This window comes from Procambarus clarkii, chromosome 30 (assembly GCF_040958095.1).
Source record: "Procambarus clarkii isolate CNS0578487 chromosome 30, FALCON_Pclarkii_2.0, whole genome shotgun sequence".
NCBI classification, from domain to species: domain Eukaryota; kingdom Metazoa; phylum Arthropoda; class Malacostraca; order Decapoda; family Cambaridae; genus Procambarus; species Procambarus clarkii.
In genome coordinates this window covers 19,479,219-19,496,329 of record NC_091179.1, presented here as the reverse complement: position 1 = coordinate 19,496,329, position 17,111 = coordinate 19,479,219, and the positions used below count along the sequence as shown (strand labels likewise).

Genomic DNA, 17,111 nt, shown 5'->3' with positions numbered 1-17,111 from the left:
TGAAAGAAAATTGCAGGCAAGGGTTCACTAAAGTATCTTCAAAAGAAAATGGTGTTTTCTAAAGTTGCATTAACTACACCTACACTGGAAAATAGATGAAGCAGGTATTTACAGAATGGATTACATGAATTACTAAACTTTCAGTATACCATTTAACTCTTTTAATATTATATACAATAACCCAAAACATTGACCACTGAAGGATTAGAACCTGGTCAGCCAGGTTCTGCATGGTGTGGAAACCTTGGTTGACCAGGTTTGAATCCTTCAGGGGTTGAGTTTTTGGTTGTATATTGGCTTGGAGATATATGTATACTGGCATAAATATATTATATATTTTTGTAATTGGAGAAGAAATGTTGCTATATAACTTTGATGTTGTGCATACCAATTAATAGATTTTGGCCAATTAACTGTCTTTAGGGGGTGATAACTAAACTCCAAGATATAAACTAGTGCAATGGTCAGGTGAAATGTTTTAAAATATTATTTTTAGGCCATGGGCATTAATTTTAAAAGAAAGCTTTTACCCCCCTACTGCCCTGAAATTTATTTTTATTTAAAATATTCACCAACATTTGCACTATTTTTATGGATGGCAGGAAGCCTGCTGCTGGTGTAGTTCTGCAATATACTCTGCATAGGCCTTGGGTGATTTTTGTTTAAACTGCTTGCTTTTATGGTTAGTGTCTTCCTGTCCATTTAATATGAAATCATATTGGCTTCTCATATTTGGCTGGGATTTTTTTGTTTTTAATTAATACTGGCTGTCCAATACCCCCTAGTAACTTGGAAAGGAAGCCATTCTTACATTTTCATTTCCCAAAAACTCCCTATTCAGAATTCTACTATGCCATTAATGTTATAATAAACCCTTAGAAAGGTAGATGGTTGGCCATAGTATTGCTTTCTCTGACTTACCACAATAACCCACTTGCAACATCATGGGTTAGTGATAAAGTAACAAACTTCATTTTGAGTTGCATTGTTCCACTTTTTTATTCAAATATGCAAAATTCCTAAATTATAATTCCTCTCGACATGATTGCTGTCTTTTTGATCTGGTTCTAGCATTGTGTTCTCCCAAGTGGCATGTATACCATGACTTATAACTGTACTGCCTTAGCACGTAAATTCAAGACATCCATGGTTAATGTTACCTATAAAGCAATTAGAGGGGCCAATATCTATTTGCTGGGAAATGCACAACAGGTAGTTTTTGAAAATAGATTGCCATTGAACTTCTAGTTAGAAACTGATAACTGAAGGGTTAGTGCTGTCATGCAGATGCTCATTCATCATTTCTTTTGCCTTTATTTGAAATTTTCCTTGTGTAGTATCTGGTAGGTAATTCAGCCTTTTAAGAACTGGGTTAAGACTTTTAAGAATGGTGCATGGCTATTTTCTTATTTTAACAGATTGGTTCAAATTGCAGTAATGCGTGCATTTATTTGGAGAAAATTATCGTAGTTTTTAACAGGCTGGTGTACTCATCTGTTTGTATTCATATTTGCATGACAATGACGTTCACCTTGCTACTTTAATTGCACCAGGTGAAGGGGGGAGGGTTCTGGAAGCTGGACAATGCAGAAATAGTTGCAGGTAATTGTTTGAGCCATCTTTTTAGTCCAGAATCATTGATTTCGATTTTTAGAATAACCTATGAATGGTCTTGTCAACTATATAGTGCACCTTTTTGAAATCTTTGATCACATTTGGAGAGGTAATAGTTAGTTATCACTGTCCTCCTTTTATTGGAAAGTACAGGTATGTAGATCTAAACAGTATAGATTATTGCTGACATTAGGAGTTAGGCTAATGTTTCTTTATGTAAGGCTTACCTGGGAGTTTTGGGAAGACACTTCTAGAACGCAGCAAGTTGGATTCTGTTGGAGAGAATGTTCACTTTTAGCTTTTGGGTTTCCTGGCTGGAGAAGTGCTCCCCTTCGGTACTTCATCCCCATCCCAAGGTACCTCTGCACGGACCAAGATTATGGGAGGTAATCTAGTATTGTATAGTTCGACCAGTTTCCATTTTTAAAGAATAAACAAATTTGTAATATTTAAATACAAAACATTATTAATTGGGTGTAAATATTATGTGGGGGCTACTTTATCTTTGAAAGATAATAATACTAAGTTACCATTATCACAATTTTGCTCACTTTTGAATTTGCACCTTATCGATTAGAAAATTCAAAATTTCCCCTGGTTCAGTACTAGCTAGTCTCAAACATTTGCAAGAGAATGGTAGGTTAGGTTACTGACATTTCTTTGTAAAAGGCACCCCCTGGAAGTTTTGAGATGCCCCAAGTGGGATTGTGTGTGAGGGCATGTACATTGACTTAGGTTGAGTTTCCTGTCTGGTGACTCATCCCCTTCAACTGCATCCCCATCCCAAGGTACTTCTGCACGGACGAACATAACTTGAGGTAATCCAGTATTGAATAATTGGATCGGATTCAGTTTTTATATTTCTAGAACAAATATATATATTTATAATGCTAAAACTAAAGATTTAATGGAAATAAGGCTAGTATTGTATAGATTACATGCAAGCAGCTGAGTAATTAAAATATGCTCTGGATAAATTAAAAAAATTATATTAGACATTTCATCCTCATAGATTGGCAGTAGATCTTTGATTTTTTTATATATACAGTAATATATAAAAATTTGACTCTAGAAATGGGAAGGGTGGGGCAGTTTCCGTATATATATTTCTTCACAAAGGCATGACCTGACGTTATTGAGACTGGACACACAATTTCCGTCGGGTTGGTTGGCTTTTCTGACGACACCCACATAAGCATCATCTTGGCTTTTATATTCGAGCTTCCTGTGCAGTGCCACTTCACCTTCACAGCATTCAAGATGCCTCTACTACGAGTTGGAGGTAACCCAGTTAGACTAGGCTGATAATTCTCGAAAGGTATACAGAATTTTGTCGTTTAAGTTCCAATAGCTTCTTTTACAAATATTCTTAAATTTCTAAAAGATGAGTAGACCCATTAAATACTATACTACTGGTACAGTATAGCATGTCCTGTCACTGAAATATAAATTTTACAATTTGGATGATAGAGAAATTGTCATTTCTGTTTGCTATTGAGCACTATCACATAGCCTGACTGCTTCTGGTCTTTTGTTTCCTCCCCTCGTTCCCTTTTCTCATTTGACCCCTTGATGGTAAACTAGACATAATTACCATCCTCACGTTTGTTGTGTGTACATTATTTAAAAACCAGATATTAAATATTACCCTTAATATGATGCAGTAGTGTGCATTGGGGGCTGGGGAAGAAGGATTACCGATTTCTTTTGTAGGACATCAGCAGTATGTACATACCAGATTCATCCAGTAAGTGATTGTCAATGTTGCCGAAGTTCAGTCTCCTGCATTTACTAGACAATATCAATTGCCACAAATTTCGTCCCAAATAAGAACTGGTCCCATTGTCTACTGACTGCTCTTCACACCAATGCCCTTCACACCAACACAAGAGGTAAATCAAGAACCAGGAAACGTGTTTTGAAATTGGTTTTGTTTTCTGCGAGTTTCTGCAATTGCATTGTTATCAATTCAGTGTTTGCTCTCACTTCGAATTTTTTAGTGTGGTGTCTGTAAATTTGTAAGATATTGTAAATATCAACGTGAATGCCATAAAGTTTGTTAATTAGCAAGATACATGATTAGTATAATTGTTTTTAGTTGGTGGTGGGCTGTGGAAATGCATTACTTTTCAGTAGGTAAACAGACAGCAGTATGCAGGTCATGGATTGGCATTTCCAAAGTGTTTCTTCTATACACGAGATGGATTCTTCCGTTTGGCTGCACCATTTGGATTTTTTGAAATTTGTGAACTTCACCTCCAAGTGATGGTACTTCTTAAGGGAAGGTAACAAACTGGAATTTTTACAATCGTTAAAAGTACCCTAGGCCAGTCTGCATGTCGATTTGCTCACTGAATAAGTTATTAATGCCGTTAATTTTAAACTTGACGTATTGCGATGATATACAGTATTTTTATATTTACATAAAATTAAACTGAGGGAAAGTCCTAGTATCTAATTTGAAAATTTAATAAATTGATCACTTGCAGAAGTTCAGCAGAATGCTAACTAGTACTGTTGGAATGAACCAACTTCATAGGAAGTGAACTTGGATACACTAACGTTTGTTACCAAAGAGTATAGTCGTGTACTTAATTGTAAATTTATATTAAGGTTGGGGGGGGGGCACAATGAAGAGAATTGTTTATTCATTAGGTAATGACTTCGGATGGTGTAATGCAGAAGGTTCAGCTGATCTCTTGCTGCTTTTGCATGAACATTTTTGGTCAGCAATACTTTGTTCCTAGTCTCCATCCCTAATGCAATGCAGGGATTCTCCACAAAGGTAATGGCGTAATGTGATGTTGCATGATTTAAATGAACTTGCTAATATTCACCGAAAGCTCTTTAGTGACATCTGCAGATTCCTTGCTTCACATTAAATGTGATTTTGTAGTTTAAAAAAAATTAACAAATAAATTGAAATTTCTGAATAAAATTCTTTACCTTATACAATAGGCAGTGGCTTATTCATCTTAGTAGCTTGGCATACTTTCGAATTTCTTAACGTTGAAAAGGTTTCTTCACTCCTTATAAAATAATTCTGCTTAAAAATAGTCGGTTCTGTTGGATTTTTAAAATAATTTAGCACTTTCATTAACCCCTTCCAGTGTGTGTGTAAAAATATACAGTATATTATATATTATAATACTTATAATATATATATAATATATAATATTATAATATGTATTATAATATATATAATGCACACCCTTGGAAATAGGGTACATTCGGAAAACACAGAACAGTATTGAAAATTGTCGATTATATTACCTGTTAAATGCTGGGGAGGGGGTGTGGGGGATGACGTCACTTTTATATTTTTTAAGGCATCATTGCAAATGGCATGGATGGAGTGGAGGAGATTGGTCTGTGCCAAGGTTGAGAGGCAGCAAGAACAACGTCCGAAGAGTGGTCACATGCCTTTTCATCACCTAAGTATTTTTATGGCAGTGTACATCTATAGCTTATTAGATTTTGCCATCTTTAATCAGCAACTCTTACTAGGGCATTTGTTGTGGAATATTTTTTTTGCGTTGAAATGGGATTGGGAAGACTCATTAGGACTGTTTCATAGGTATTGGATACCTCTATGATTGCATCAGCATCTGTTCATTTGGTACAAAGCTCTATCACAAAACTATTTGCATGTAGATTCTAAAGAACATGATCACCTCTGGAAGTGTTTCAGTTTATTCATTATGCAGGTCACTGGTACCTATGTTGCTGCTATATATCAACTTAAAAGTAATTATTGGTTATGAAAATGTATAACAAAGGAAATAAGTTGATTTCTTCATAGATTTTTGGGTATCTTAGTTTTGTTGTAGTGGGCTTTGCTTCTCGTTGTTTAAGTTCGTATCAGACGAAGGAATTTAGCCCATCTGTTTGTGCTTTTAAGCAACACTGCTGCCATTTCCAGTACAGTATAGCATGCATTTGATTTTTTGTTTTGTTTTTCTTTTAAGAAAATACAATATAAATCATTTGACTAAAATTTGGCAGATTTACTGCTGGATATACTTTTTTCATTAAAATTGTTTTACTAGTCTATGGGTAGGAAGAATGGCATTAGGTGGGCAGGGGTGGGGTTAACCTATCCACTCTTAAAGCAGAGGTGGTCAACGGCTCCAGTCTGATTGTGATCGTGTGGTCGAGGAATGAGTTTTATCAAGAGCTGTGTTCACCGCTTTGCAATTTGATCACTCCATGTTGTCCAGTTGCGTTAGTAAGTTATTCCCATAATGCAGTAAATTTAGTTGTTTAAAGCTGATATATCTGACACTGTATAGAAGAAACTATGCATACACAAACTATAAAATTTAAAACTACTACTGCATGTGCATTTCATTGTTGATTTTTATATGGCTTTGTTCCTTATTAGCAGTATGCTGTAGTTAACCTTATTCATAATCAATTTGTGTTAAACGTCTTAATAGTAAAATTTGAACTACATTCTTAATTACGACTTGTATCGGTAGTACTGCTTTTGAAGGTTTGGTAAAGTTAACTGGGGTTTGGGGGGTGGGGGGCAACTTATTTTTCTTGTACTATACATGACAGCCTGACTGGTCTGGTGGTGCTTGATGCTTGTGGCCGACACATCATTTGGCTGTAGACAGTTTTCCTCATCATCATGCACACAGGTTTGCTATGTGGTAGTTTCTAAAGGAAAATCGAAAGTTATAACTACAGTATTATAAATTATGTTCCTATCTAAAAGGAGTTATTCCTTTTTAATTTGGTTAAAGGAGCTCTAATTACTTAACATTAAAATATTCTCTTACAATTGAGATTTAAAGAACCCTAATTACTTCATATAAAATCTCAAATACCGCTAGCTCCAAATTAGTTAAATGCTGAAACAGGTAGGGAAAATGCTAAGATTTCTGTTGAAGGAATGGCGACAAGGTTTCAACATGGACTTTGAAATGCTGCTGAACTAGACGATCTGACTGGGCTTCCTGGAGAGCAGCAACTGGTGGGCTCCATTATGTAAATGTACACAAAATTGGTATATGTATAATTCTGATGAATTGATCTAAAAAAATTAAGATTATATTATCTATCTTATTACGAATGCATATCTGCTACCTCATGGTTAAGGATAATTCATAATTTTGTTTCTACATTTTTTAATAGTATTGTATTGCAGTACAATAAGTTTTGTAGATCTGCTTTCAAAGTGTTCGTAGGAACTAGTAGAATTATTCAATAAAAATCATTAGAGGATAAAGTGAGAAACTGCCGGATCAGTTGCATTTAACAAGATATTCTCCTTAAAGTGGGAAATGCAGAGATTATCTTCAGCCTGCAGTGAATGTGGGAAGTGTAATTTAGGCAGTCTTGCCTAAATCTTTGGGAAAGATCTTTCCTAAGTCTTGGGGAAAAGGGGTGGGGGAGTAAGTTTGTTTCTTTAGTTACAGACCAGAGGTCGTTGGCAGGAAGTCAAAGAACAGAAGACTCCTGTCTCCAAATTCCCAAACCTGGAATTAATAACAAGGTTTGTTAGTAAATTATAATTTATTTCATATTTATATTGGATTATTAATGTGGAATTTCAGTTACACGAACTCCAGATACTGTACAGAATTTTTAGAGTTTGACACACTTACTTTTTCTGAAGCTTAATTTTTCCGTATTTCAGAACTTGAATCTGCAAAGTGACTTGGTATATAATTTATATGAAGATTAGAGCTTCAGTATAATTGTTAATCTGTAAAAAGTATATTGTACATACACTGTACTTGCCTAAAAGTCTAATGCGAAATATCACAAGTGTTAATGACTGAATTAATTTATTTGGTAGTGCATAGGGTTAAAATTAAAAAAAAATAGTACTGAATAAACTTATATACGTATATAGATGGACATATATATACTACTGCTAGTTTCTTCTGCAACTAAACTTAAAATGTTGGAATGGTACTTGTATCTATAACGTGATAGAGTTTACTGCTGGAATAATTGAACTAATATTACACATTATCATTGCTTTGCATTGTATACTCCAGTTAATGGGACGATAGTCGAGGTGCATTTTAAATTAATCATTTTTTCCGGCAGTAAAATGCCTTCATATACTTTACTGTGTATAAATGCATTTTGAGAGGCAAATGCTCATAAATTTTAGGCTAGTTGTTTGCTTGACTCTAATTGCTACACGTTTTTGTCATTTGTGTTTTATCTTAACATCCTTATAAAGTCATTGAATGTTTTGAATATTTTCTTAATGAGTGGAATTGGCTAGGGTTCTTGAACAGGGTGTAGTGGTGTGCTATGGATGCAGTCTTAATTGCCTTGCCATTTAGCCTTCTTGTGGACTTTATAAATGCTACAAGACTTTTCATAATTTGCATTGTTTAATCTTAACGTCATGTAATGGTAGTCATGGAATGTATAACATTGTTTTTGTCGACTGGGTGGATTTAGTTCTTGAATAGGGCATTTGTAATGGATGCACTGTTAATAATTGTTTGGTCATTCAGCCTTGCTTGTGTGTGTGCGGGTTTTGATGAATATATTGAATGCTGCATTTGATACAACAGTGTAAATTTTGCAGCAATTATAGAGGTTTTTCAGTGCTACTCAGAATTTTGAGTGATGCATATTCAAAGTTTTGCTGCAAGACTTACTTCATAATATTAATTTTGTAGATAAGGTAGCTTATCATTCCTCGGGTAGTCGTAAAACGTTTTCACATGGGTGCAGTGTTGAAATGTCTTTACCTTTCTTTAGTCAATTATCCTTTATTACGTAATTGGTTTTCATTTAATCTTGCTACACATACTGTGGATTCGTTTAATGAAATGCCGGAGTTTATGATTTATAGCTACATTTATATTAGTAAATTTTGTAAACTTGGAGGAATCAAAACCTTGGATTAATGGATGTGGATTTTCTATTTTCATTAATACAAGTGTTGGTCGTTCTCCTGTAAACCTACTAGGATTACAGGTGAGTGGGAAAGAGGGTGGGACTTTCCTCCAAGTAAATCGCTTGATAGAGTAAGATACTGAAAAACCAAGAAAGATTTGGAAAAATGGTTTTGGAAAAAAACATTGACAGCTGATGATCGATCAGGATGAAACTTCAAGTGACGACTAGAGGTTAGTCATCACAATTTCTAATATTACAAATGCTACATTATAAAATTTGTGCTTGTAAATGGAAGCAATGGCATTAAATTAGGGTTTACGTACAAGCATATACCATTACGTAACTTTCAATTATTACTTGCATATTTCAGTTTGATACATTGGCTGTTACAATTATAGTATAAACTAAATCTATTCATATTTAAAGGTACACTGTCAGTGGGTGCTTACTGCTACCATTCACCTTGAAGTACACTTGCACTACACTAGGAGTCTACTAGGAGATACTGTTATTTGAATCATCAGAGGATGTACATAATATTTAAGGGTTCAAGTTTTGTTATTTGGAAATCTTGCTCGACATGTTTGGATGCAGACTTTAATAACAGGTTGGTGCCGATTACAAAAATTAACCAATTCAAATACAACATTTCATAATAAAGTGAAAGAAATATTAAATCTTCCAGAAATCTCTTATTATTGTATACTATTGTGTTCTTTATAGGTATTCATACTTGGTGGCTAGTATGATTGATACAAGCTGGGCGACTTGAGCTCAAGTAGGGGTGTTCTATTCCCATGAATGACTGCTACAAACTCATGAGGGAACTGCTTGTGTGCTACTCGATCATTGCTTAGAAGAGGCACTGGTTCGACCCACAGTGAAGCCCACAACTGCTTCTGTGGCAATGAATCCTGGTGCTTGCTGCCTTGGCCCTTGCGTGTTGCTGCACTGGGACCCCTCTGTTGATTGGTTACTGCACTGGGACCCCTCTGTTGATTGGTTGCTGCACTGTGACTCCTCTGTTGGTTGGTTGGTTGCTGCACTGGAACTTCCCTCTGTTGGTTGGTTGCTGCACTGGAGCCTCCCTCTGTTGGTTGGATGCAGCAATGGGACTCAAGGTTGGACGGACGCGGCGATGGGGCCCGCCCATGGCCCATGGGTGGTTGGTTGAGGATGCGGCGATGAGGCCCACGGATGGTTGGTTGTGGACGCGGAGCTGGGGCCGACGGATGGTTGGTTGTGAACGCGGAGCTGGGGCCGACGGATGGTTGGTTGTGGACGCGGAGGTGGAGCCGACGGATGGTTGGTTGTGGACGCGGAGCTGGAGCCGACGGATGGTTGGTTGTGGACGCGGAGCTGGAGCCGACGGATGGTTGGTTGTGGACGCGGAGCTGGAGCCGACGGATGGTTGGTTGTGGACGCGGAGCTGGAGCCGACGGATGGTTGGTTGTGGACGCGGAGCTGGAGCCGACGGATGGTTGGTTGTGGACGCGGAGCTGGAGCCGACGGATGGTTGGTTGTGGACGCGGAGCTGGAGCCGACGGATGGTTGGTTGTGGACGCGGAGCTGGAGCCGACGGATGGTTGGTTGTGGACACGGAGCTGGGGCCGGCGGATGGTTGGTTGTGGACGCGGAGCTGGGGCCGGCGGATGGTTGGTTGTGGACGCGGAGCTGGGGCCGGCGGATGGTTGGTTGTGGACGCGGAGCTGGAGCCGACGGATGGTTGGTTGTGGATGCGGAGCTGGAGCCGACGGATGGTTGGTTGTGGACGTGGAGCTGGGGCCGGCGGATGGTTGGTTATGGACGCGGAGCTGGGGCCGACGGATGGTAGGTAATAGACGCGGAGCTGGGGCCGACGGATGGTTGGTTAGTTATGGACGCGGAGCTGGGGCCGACGGATGGTTGGTTGTGAACGCGGAGCTGGGGCCGACGGATGGTTGGTTGGTTATGGACGCGGAGCTGGGGCCGACGGATGGTTGGTTGTGAACGCGGAGCTGGGGCCGACGGATGGTTGGTTGTGGACGCGGAGCTGTGGCCGACGGATGGTTGGTTGTGGACGCGGAGCTGGGGCCGACGGATGGTTGGTTGTGGACGCGGAGCTGGGGCCGGCGGATGGGACGCGGAGTTGAGGCCGACGGATGGTTGGTTGGCTATGGACGCGGAGATGGGGCCGGCGGATGGTTGGTTATGGACGCGGAGCTGGGGCCGACGGATGGTTGGTTATGGACGCGGAGCTGGGGCCGACGGATGGTTGGTTGGTTGTGGACTCGGAGCTGGGGCCCAGGATGGGTGATTAGTAATGTTCTATACCAAGTTTTAAACTTTTTTTCTTTCTTGAAATTCTCATACAAAGAAAATGTGCAAAATCACTGATAATTTATAGGAAATATTGTATTAGCTGTATATGTAACGTATGTTTATTGTGACAATTAACATAGACGCTTAAGAGAATACATGTATTTGGACGAATATAGTATACAGAAGTTTGCAGGTGAAACATGGCGAGGCTATTGAAGGGTATGGTGTCTATAAGAGCGTCTGCACTGAACGTGAAAGTAGACTGCCGATTATTGATTGAAGAAGATAAAGCTACCAAAGAGGTGGCACAGGCAAGAATAGCCCGTAATGCAGATTATGATTAATTGATGAAGATTAAGCCACCCATGAGGTGGCAAGGGCCGATTATGATAGCACTTGTGTGCTGCAGTCCTCTCCTCGCCTCACCATCCTCTTACAGGTTAGGGAAAGGTATTAATTGTAATAGTGGATTACGTAGACATAACAAACCCAAATAAGCTGGTTTGTTTTTGGCATTTATAGGTATATATACCTATTTATTATACATTATAATAATACAAGTATTTGGAAAATTAGTTATAGTAAATATTGCTGTATTTTTAATCTTGATTTCAAAATAAGTGCTATAACATCCCTCATTCCTTGGATCCCAGGTTGTTTTGGGGGCTGCCAGCAATGTAGGCTGCTATGGTGTGCATAGGGAGTTGCAGAGGCTGCATTGAGGACTGTCGATGGGAATTATAGTATGGGTGCAGCATCCATGGAAAAGAAAGCTCCTTAGGATGGATAGTTGCATAAATCGTCCAATTGGCAGGAACAACAGACTGCTAGAAGGTGGAAGTGTTGTTTTAAACCTAAAGTAGCACCGTAACTGGATGATGCATGGAGCTGTTGTAGCATCTTAATAACCGCATCTCTTAACAGGTGAGTAGAAATACGTGGTGTCTTGTTTTGCTTTGACCAGTCCTACCGAGAATTGTTTGCATCTTCATAAGCACACCAGGATGAAGTGCTTATGAAGCGCACACTCAAGTTACTGAAAAGTTTATAGTGAAGTATAATAAAATAAATATCAAGTAATGTAACAGATTACTTATGCTGTTAATATTTATAGTAAGAGAATATCAAACTCTTATTTTGTGTTTTCTAATATTTCAGATTGGTATGGGTCTTTTAAGCTGCCATCTGGGGTACAACATTCTGTAATGGGAAGAAAATTACTGTAAGCTCATAATTTGTTCAAGGGAATGTTACAAGTTGCTTGGGCTTAAAGATTTGGGATTATTAATCGTAAAGGCTGTGATAGAAAATGCAAAGTGCCTTAAGCTAGCCCCCACCCAATTTTTTTTTTATTGGGGCAGTTAGTTTTTTTAACCTTCAGAATATGAACTTATATTGGCTACAGCCTAGGTTATATGAAGTTTCAAACAAGGTAATACCGATGTATTTCAAAACCGGGCGTTGACAAATTGAGAAACGAGGAATTGTATCAACAGAAAAGCTGAACAGAATGAAAAGGATATCTTAATATAAAATTTAAATATTGAAAGTGGTTGACATCGAAAAATAAGTGCAGCTATAATTTGGAGTCTCCCATGCCCCTGAATAACATGCAAGCTGTATGTCATTTGCCAGACCTATAAAAATAATATTAACATTACCGTGAATAGGAAGAGACTAATAATGACTTGCTTCTCACGCTGTCTGCAACTTGATAGGTGTATAAACGAGCTTTACGAGTACTATTCAAGCAAATGCTTTACGAAGATTTTATATTTTGCATATGAAATTCTGAACTATTTGGAAAGGAAACTTATTAAAAAATTCTTAAGTATTAATGGTACAATACTATTAGTGTTGACTACATTTGGCAAAATATGCCACTGGCGAGGAATCGAGGCAGAAGAGAACATTTTACTAAAGATCGGTCAAATCATTAATTTGAAGCTCGGACCAATATTACACTGGACGTTTTTAAATGTTTTGACTGGAATGTGATATGTTATTGGAAGCTACTGTGTTTTGTGATATGTTATTGGAAGCTACTGTGTTTTGTGATATGTTACTGGAAGCTACTGTGTTTTGTGATATGTTACTGGAAGCTACTGTGTTTTGAACTAACTACATGAATAGCATGAAAACTCTTCTGCTCTATTTTATTGGAACTAAGTGACTGATATTGGAACGTGCCATCATGAAGTTTTTTTTTTCAATTTGAAAGCTTTACTCAATTTGGAAATTAAATTATCTGGTCTAAACAATGCACACCAAGATTATATTTATATTTGCAACTCTAGGCAGCTCTACCTCTCAACTAACAAAGGTACAATTTGGGAAATTTTCTACATAACAGCAAGTGACAAAATGAATATTTTTTCTTCCAATATGCAGGTATGCCTCTACTACCAGGATACCATTCCCCATATTTAAACTACTTTCTTGTACAAGTTTTAAATATCTAGAAAATGCCAAATATTTATTTGGGGGTATTCTAACTTCAGGAATGTCTAATGCACAAGTACATGTGTGGTTACTTCAGAAATGTACATTACCAGTAAAAGAACTGACATTACTACTCTAGGACATGGCTGTGGGAACTAAGGAGGAATTTGATCCTTTATAGAACCATGGACCATAAATTGTGGCCAGATGAGTACAAAATAGTCTACACACCTTTTACACACGGAACATGCACTACATGGTTCTTTATATAGGAAAGATGATAAATTTCCCATTTATTTTTATTTTATTGTAGATATATTAGTTCTACAGGTTTTAAAAGGTGCTGAATTGAGCTGTTTTCAATTCTAACAATGTCCTAGATTTGGGACCTTAAAAAAAAAATAATGTAGGAGAGCATGTTCTATGAGTATGTATATTCACGGTTTGGGCTCGCCATTTAAGACTGACATTTGCAACAACAACAAACCCCCCCCCCCCCCTCTATATGGAAGTGATGAAGGATGGCAGATGTACATATTTCAGCGCCAATATACGGGAATTATGATAGTTCCATACAGCAGAGTATGGACAAGTAAATGTGTTGCGGCATCAGCAGCTATAGAGGCCCGAGGTAGGCCACACTAAATCAGGAGGTAAGATTGCAAAAGTTGCCTTCGGCAGAGGCCTTTTTTTTTTTTTTTTTTTTTTTTTTTTTTTTTTTTTTTTTTTTTTTTTTTTTTTGGCAATAAAGGTCGGGATTGTCGTGATCGGCAACGGGATGAGTGGAAGAAGATGGACGTGGCCGCCTCCAGTTAAGGTATGGGCAAAGAAGTATGACGTGGCTGCCTCCAGCAAAGGTACGAGCAGAGGAGTATGGACGTGGTCGCCGTCAGCTAAGGCACAAGAGAAGGACATGGCTGCTGCCTTCAACAAAGGCACGAGTGGAGGAGTATGGACATGGCTGCATTCAGCAAAGGTACGAGCGGAAAAGAATGGATAGATGTGGTCGCCTTCAACCAAGATTCGAATGGAAGAGAATGGACGTGGTCTTTCCGAGTGGAAGAGGCCGACTGCAACCATCTAGGGGACGGGTGGAGGAGGATGGGCGTGGTCGAAGAAACTGGAAGATGATAGGAGTGACCGACATAGTCAAAGGGTCTGTGTGGAAGAAGACGGGACGAGTGGAAGAGGACGGGCTTGGTCGAAGGGACTGGGGAAGAGGACGGGCGTGGTCGAAGGGATTGTGTGGAAGAGGACGGGCGTGGTCGAAGGGATTGTGTGAAAGAGGACGGGCGTGGTCGAAGGGATTGTGTGGAAGAGGACGGGCGTGGTCGAAGGGATTGTGTGGCAGAGGACGGGCGTGGTCGAAGGGATTGTGTGGAAGAGGACGGGCGTGGTCGAAGGAACGGTGTGGAAGAGGACGGGCGTGGTCGAAGTAACGGTATGCAAGAGGACGGGCGTGGTCGAAGGAACGGTGTGCAAGAGGACGGGCGTGGTCGAAGGAACGGTGTGCAAGAGGACGGGCGTGGTCGAAGGAACGGTGTGCAAGAGGACGGGCGTGGTCGAAGGAACGGTGTGCAAGAGGACGGGCGTGGTCGAAGGAACGGTGTGCAAGAGGACGGGCGTGGTCGAAGGAACGGTGTGCAAGAGGACGGGCGTGGTCGAAGGAACGGTGTGCAAGAGGACGGGCGTGGTGGAAGGAACGGTGTGGAAGGGGACGGGCGTGGTCGCCACCGTCGAAGGGACGAGTGGAAGAGGATGGGCGTGGTCGCCGAGAACACTTGAAACCAGCAGATGCACAGGGTCTGTTTATTCAGTGAAGTCGAAACAGGAAGTAGAGAAGGGTGTGTTAGCTTTAGTTACTTAGTTACATAGCATACCCATAACTCTGTGAGAGCGGGAGAAGGATTCTACAGCTACAGTTCCATCTGGCAAGAGGAGGAACTTCGACAAGAAAAATGGGAGGGCACGATCATCTTGCGTGGATGTCTTGCCTTCATAAAAGGTAAGATTCATAATTTTAGTTGGGTGTGGTAAGTATGAAGCTTGTAATTGTAGCCTACATTAAGCTTTTTCGTTGTTGACAATTATGTACAAAATTTTGACAATAATACTAAACATCACCCTCAAAAGTTTTAGGATTAAGGCATAAATGACTAGTTTTCATTATTCTAAATTTCATCTTGTATTCCCATACATTTATTCCAAGTGCTTCAATGCATACATGTGGCTGAATCTATTGAGGAAATATTCTTTCACCCAAATTCACCGATTACAGATTCCCCTTTTGGCTCAATTGTTGAGATGAGTGGACAAGCTTGGAACAGTTATGACTTGGTCATGGTCGAACGTGGCAGGGGGCAGACAAACACCATTAATCCAGGGGGCAGGGCCAGATGAAGAATTGTTCTTTCTAAGAGCAGGCATCCATGTCAGGTCGCGTATGGACTGGAAGCGGCAGTAGATAGTGGGGTTCGTGGATGAAGCAAGACTATGGGACATGAACCCCCTTCACTCCTGTAGTATCTTCCTCCAAATCGGGAATGAGCAGGCATCCATGAGGGTCGTGTATGGACTGGAAGCAGCAGTAGATAATGGGGTTCGTGGATGAGGCAAGACTGACTAGAGGACAAACACCACTCTTGTAGTATCGCCATCCAAATCGAATTTAGCCAATCTATGCGTGTCATTTCGGAACTGTACAGCTTTTTTTGAAGCTTTATTTTTATAACCATTTGCTTAGACATTTTCTCATAACTATATTACTTTATAAACTGCTGACACTGTAAACATGTCACTACTCGCTGTGGATGGACCTACCAGTCACAACAATGCTCATGGACAACCACAATATTAACTTTCCTGTAACATGTGCACTTAAATTTACCATCTGTCACTAACGTTATGCAACTTTTATCATCAATTTTATAGTTTCACTAGTCATGGCTTAATCAGTAGATTAAGCGTGTTAGATATAAGTATATTGGCTGTGTTATATTTCAGAGTGCTGATTTTGTATTAATAAAAGTTAATCATCATTTATATTTTATTGTCCAGTTTCAGTCCTGCATTAGAAGGCTTATCTGCTACTTAAATTGTTGGAATATAGATAATGGAATATATACCAATAATGAACCTAATAGCCAAAATGCACTACTCGCATAGTATGCAAAGCATGATTTGCCTAATAGGCAGGGACATTTTTATTAAAGAAAAAATCAAATTTGATTATTTGGAATAATATATAAGATCGTGAATTTCTGATTTAGTTATGTTAGTCTAGGGTAGGTTAAGATAGGTTTCGCCATATTTCTGCTAGTTTTAACTTAAAAAAAATATCACCAAGACAGGGCGAGGTATAAATATATATATACAGACTATAGAACTGAAATGAAAATCTTGTTGGAAATTTTTACCCACTATATCTATATTATTATCTAAGAAATGCATAATTTCTTTATATCTAAATCATAAAATCATCAGAATCACTACAGATTCATTATACATCTGGATCCTACAAGACAATGTCGCCTATGATCACTTACTACCATAGAGCCCATGGTTGCCTACGCGACTTTGTACATGATTTGTCAAGGATCCAGAAGCTTCTAGAATGATTTCTTAATTAAAAACTATTGGAACAATTGAATCGATTTCCGGTAGGGATTAAATCAAATCTTTAAGAATCAATAGTGCTAGCAAGTACTACTTATCTTTAAATAATAATAATAATAATTTTTATTTAGGTAAAGGTACATACATAAAGAGATTTTACAAAGTTTGTTGGCTTTATAGATAGAGCTAGTACATACAATGCCTAAAGCCACTATTACGCAAAGCGTTTCGGGCAGATCTTATATGTAATTATATTATAA

General features: G+C 38.9%; 1 protein-coding gene across 1 annotated transcript; it reads left to right on the top strand.

The window, feature by feature from the left end:
* Positions 1 to 14,014: 14,014 nt before the first annotated feature.
* On the top strand, positions 14,015 to 15,021 carry LOC123765558 (eukaryotic translation initiation factor 3 subunit A). Its single transcript, XM_045754236.2, has 2 exons — positions 14,015 to 14,212; positions 14,386 to 15,021. Exons 1-2 carry the CDS (start codon positions 14,015 to 14,017, stop codon positions 15,019 to 15,021), a joined length of 834 nt encoding a protein of 277 aa, XP_045610192.2.
* Positions 15,022 to 17,111: the final 2,090 nt, after the last annotated feature.

Bases quoted from the DNA above. Each gene is read 5' to 3' on its own strand.
- LOC123765558 (XM_045754236.2), top strand. From the start codon at position 14,015: ATGAGTGGAAGAAGATGGACGTGGCCGCCTCCAGTTAAGGTATGGGCA. The intron at 14,213-14,385 runs GTACGAGCGGAA...TGACCGACATAG, and splicing joins CATGGCTGCATTCAGCAAAG to TCAAAGGGTCTGTGTGGAAG.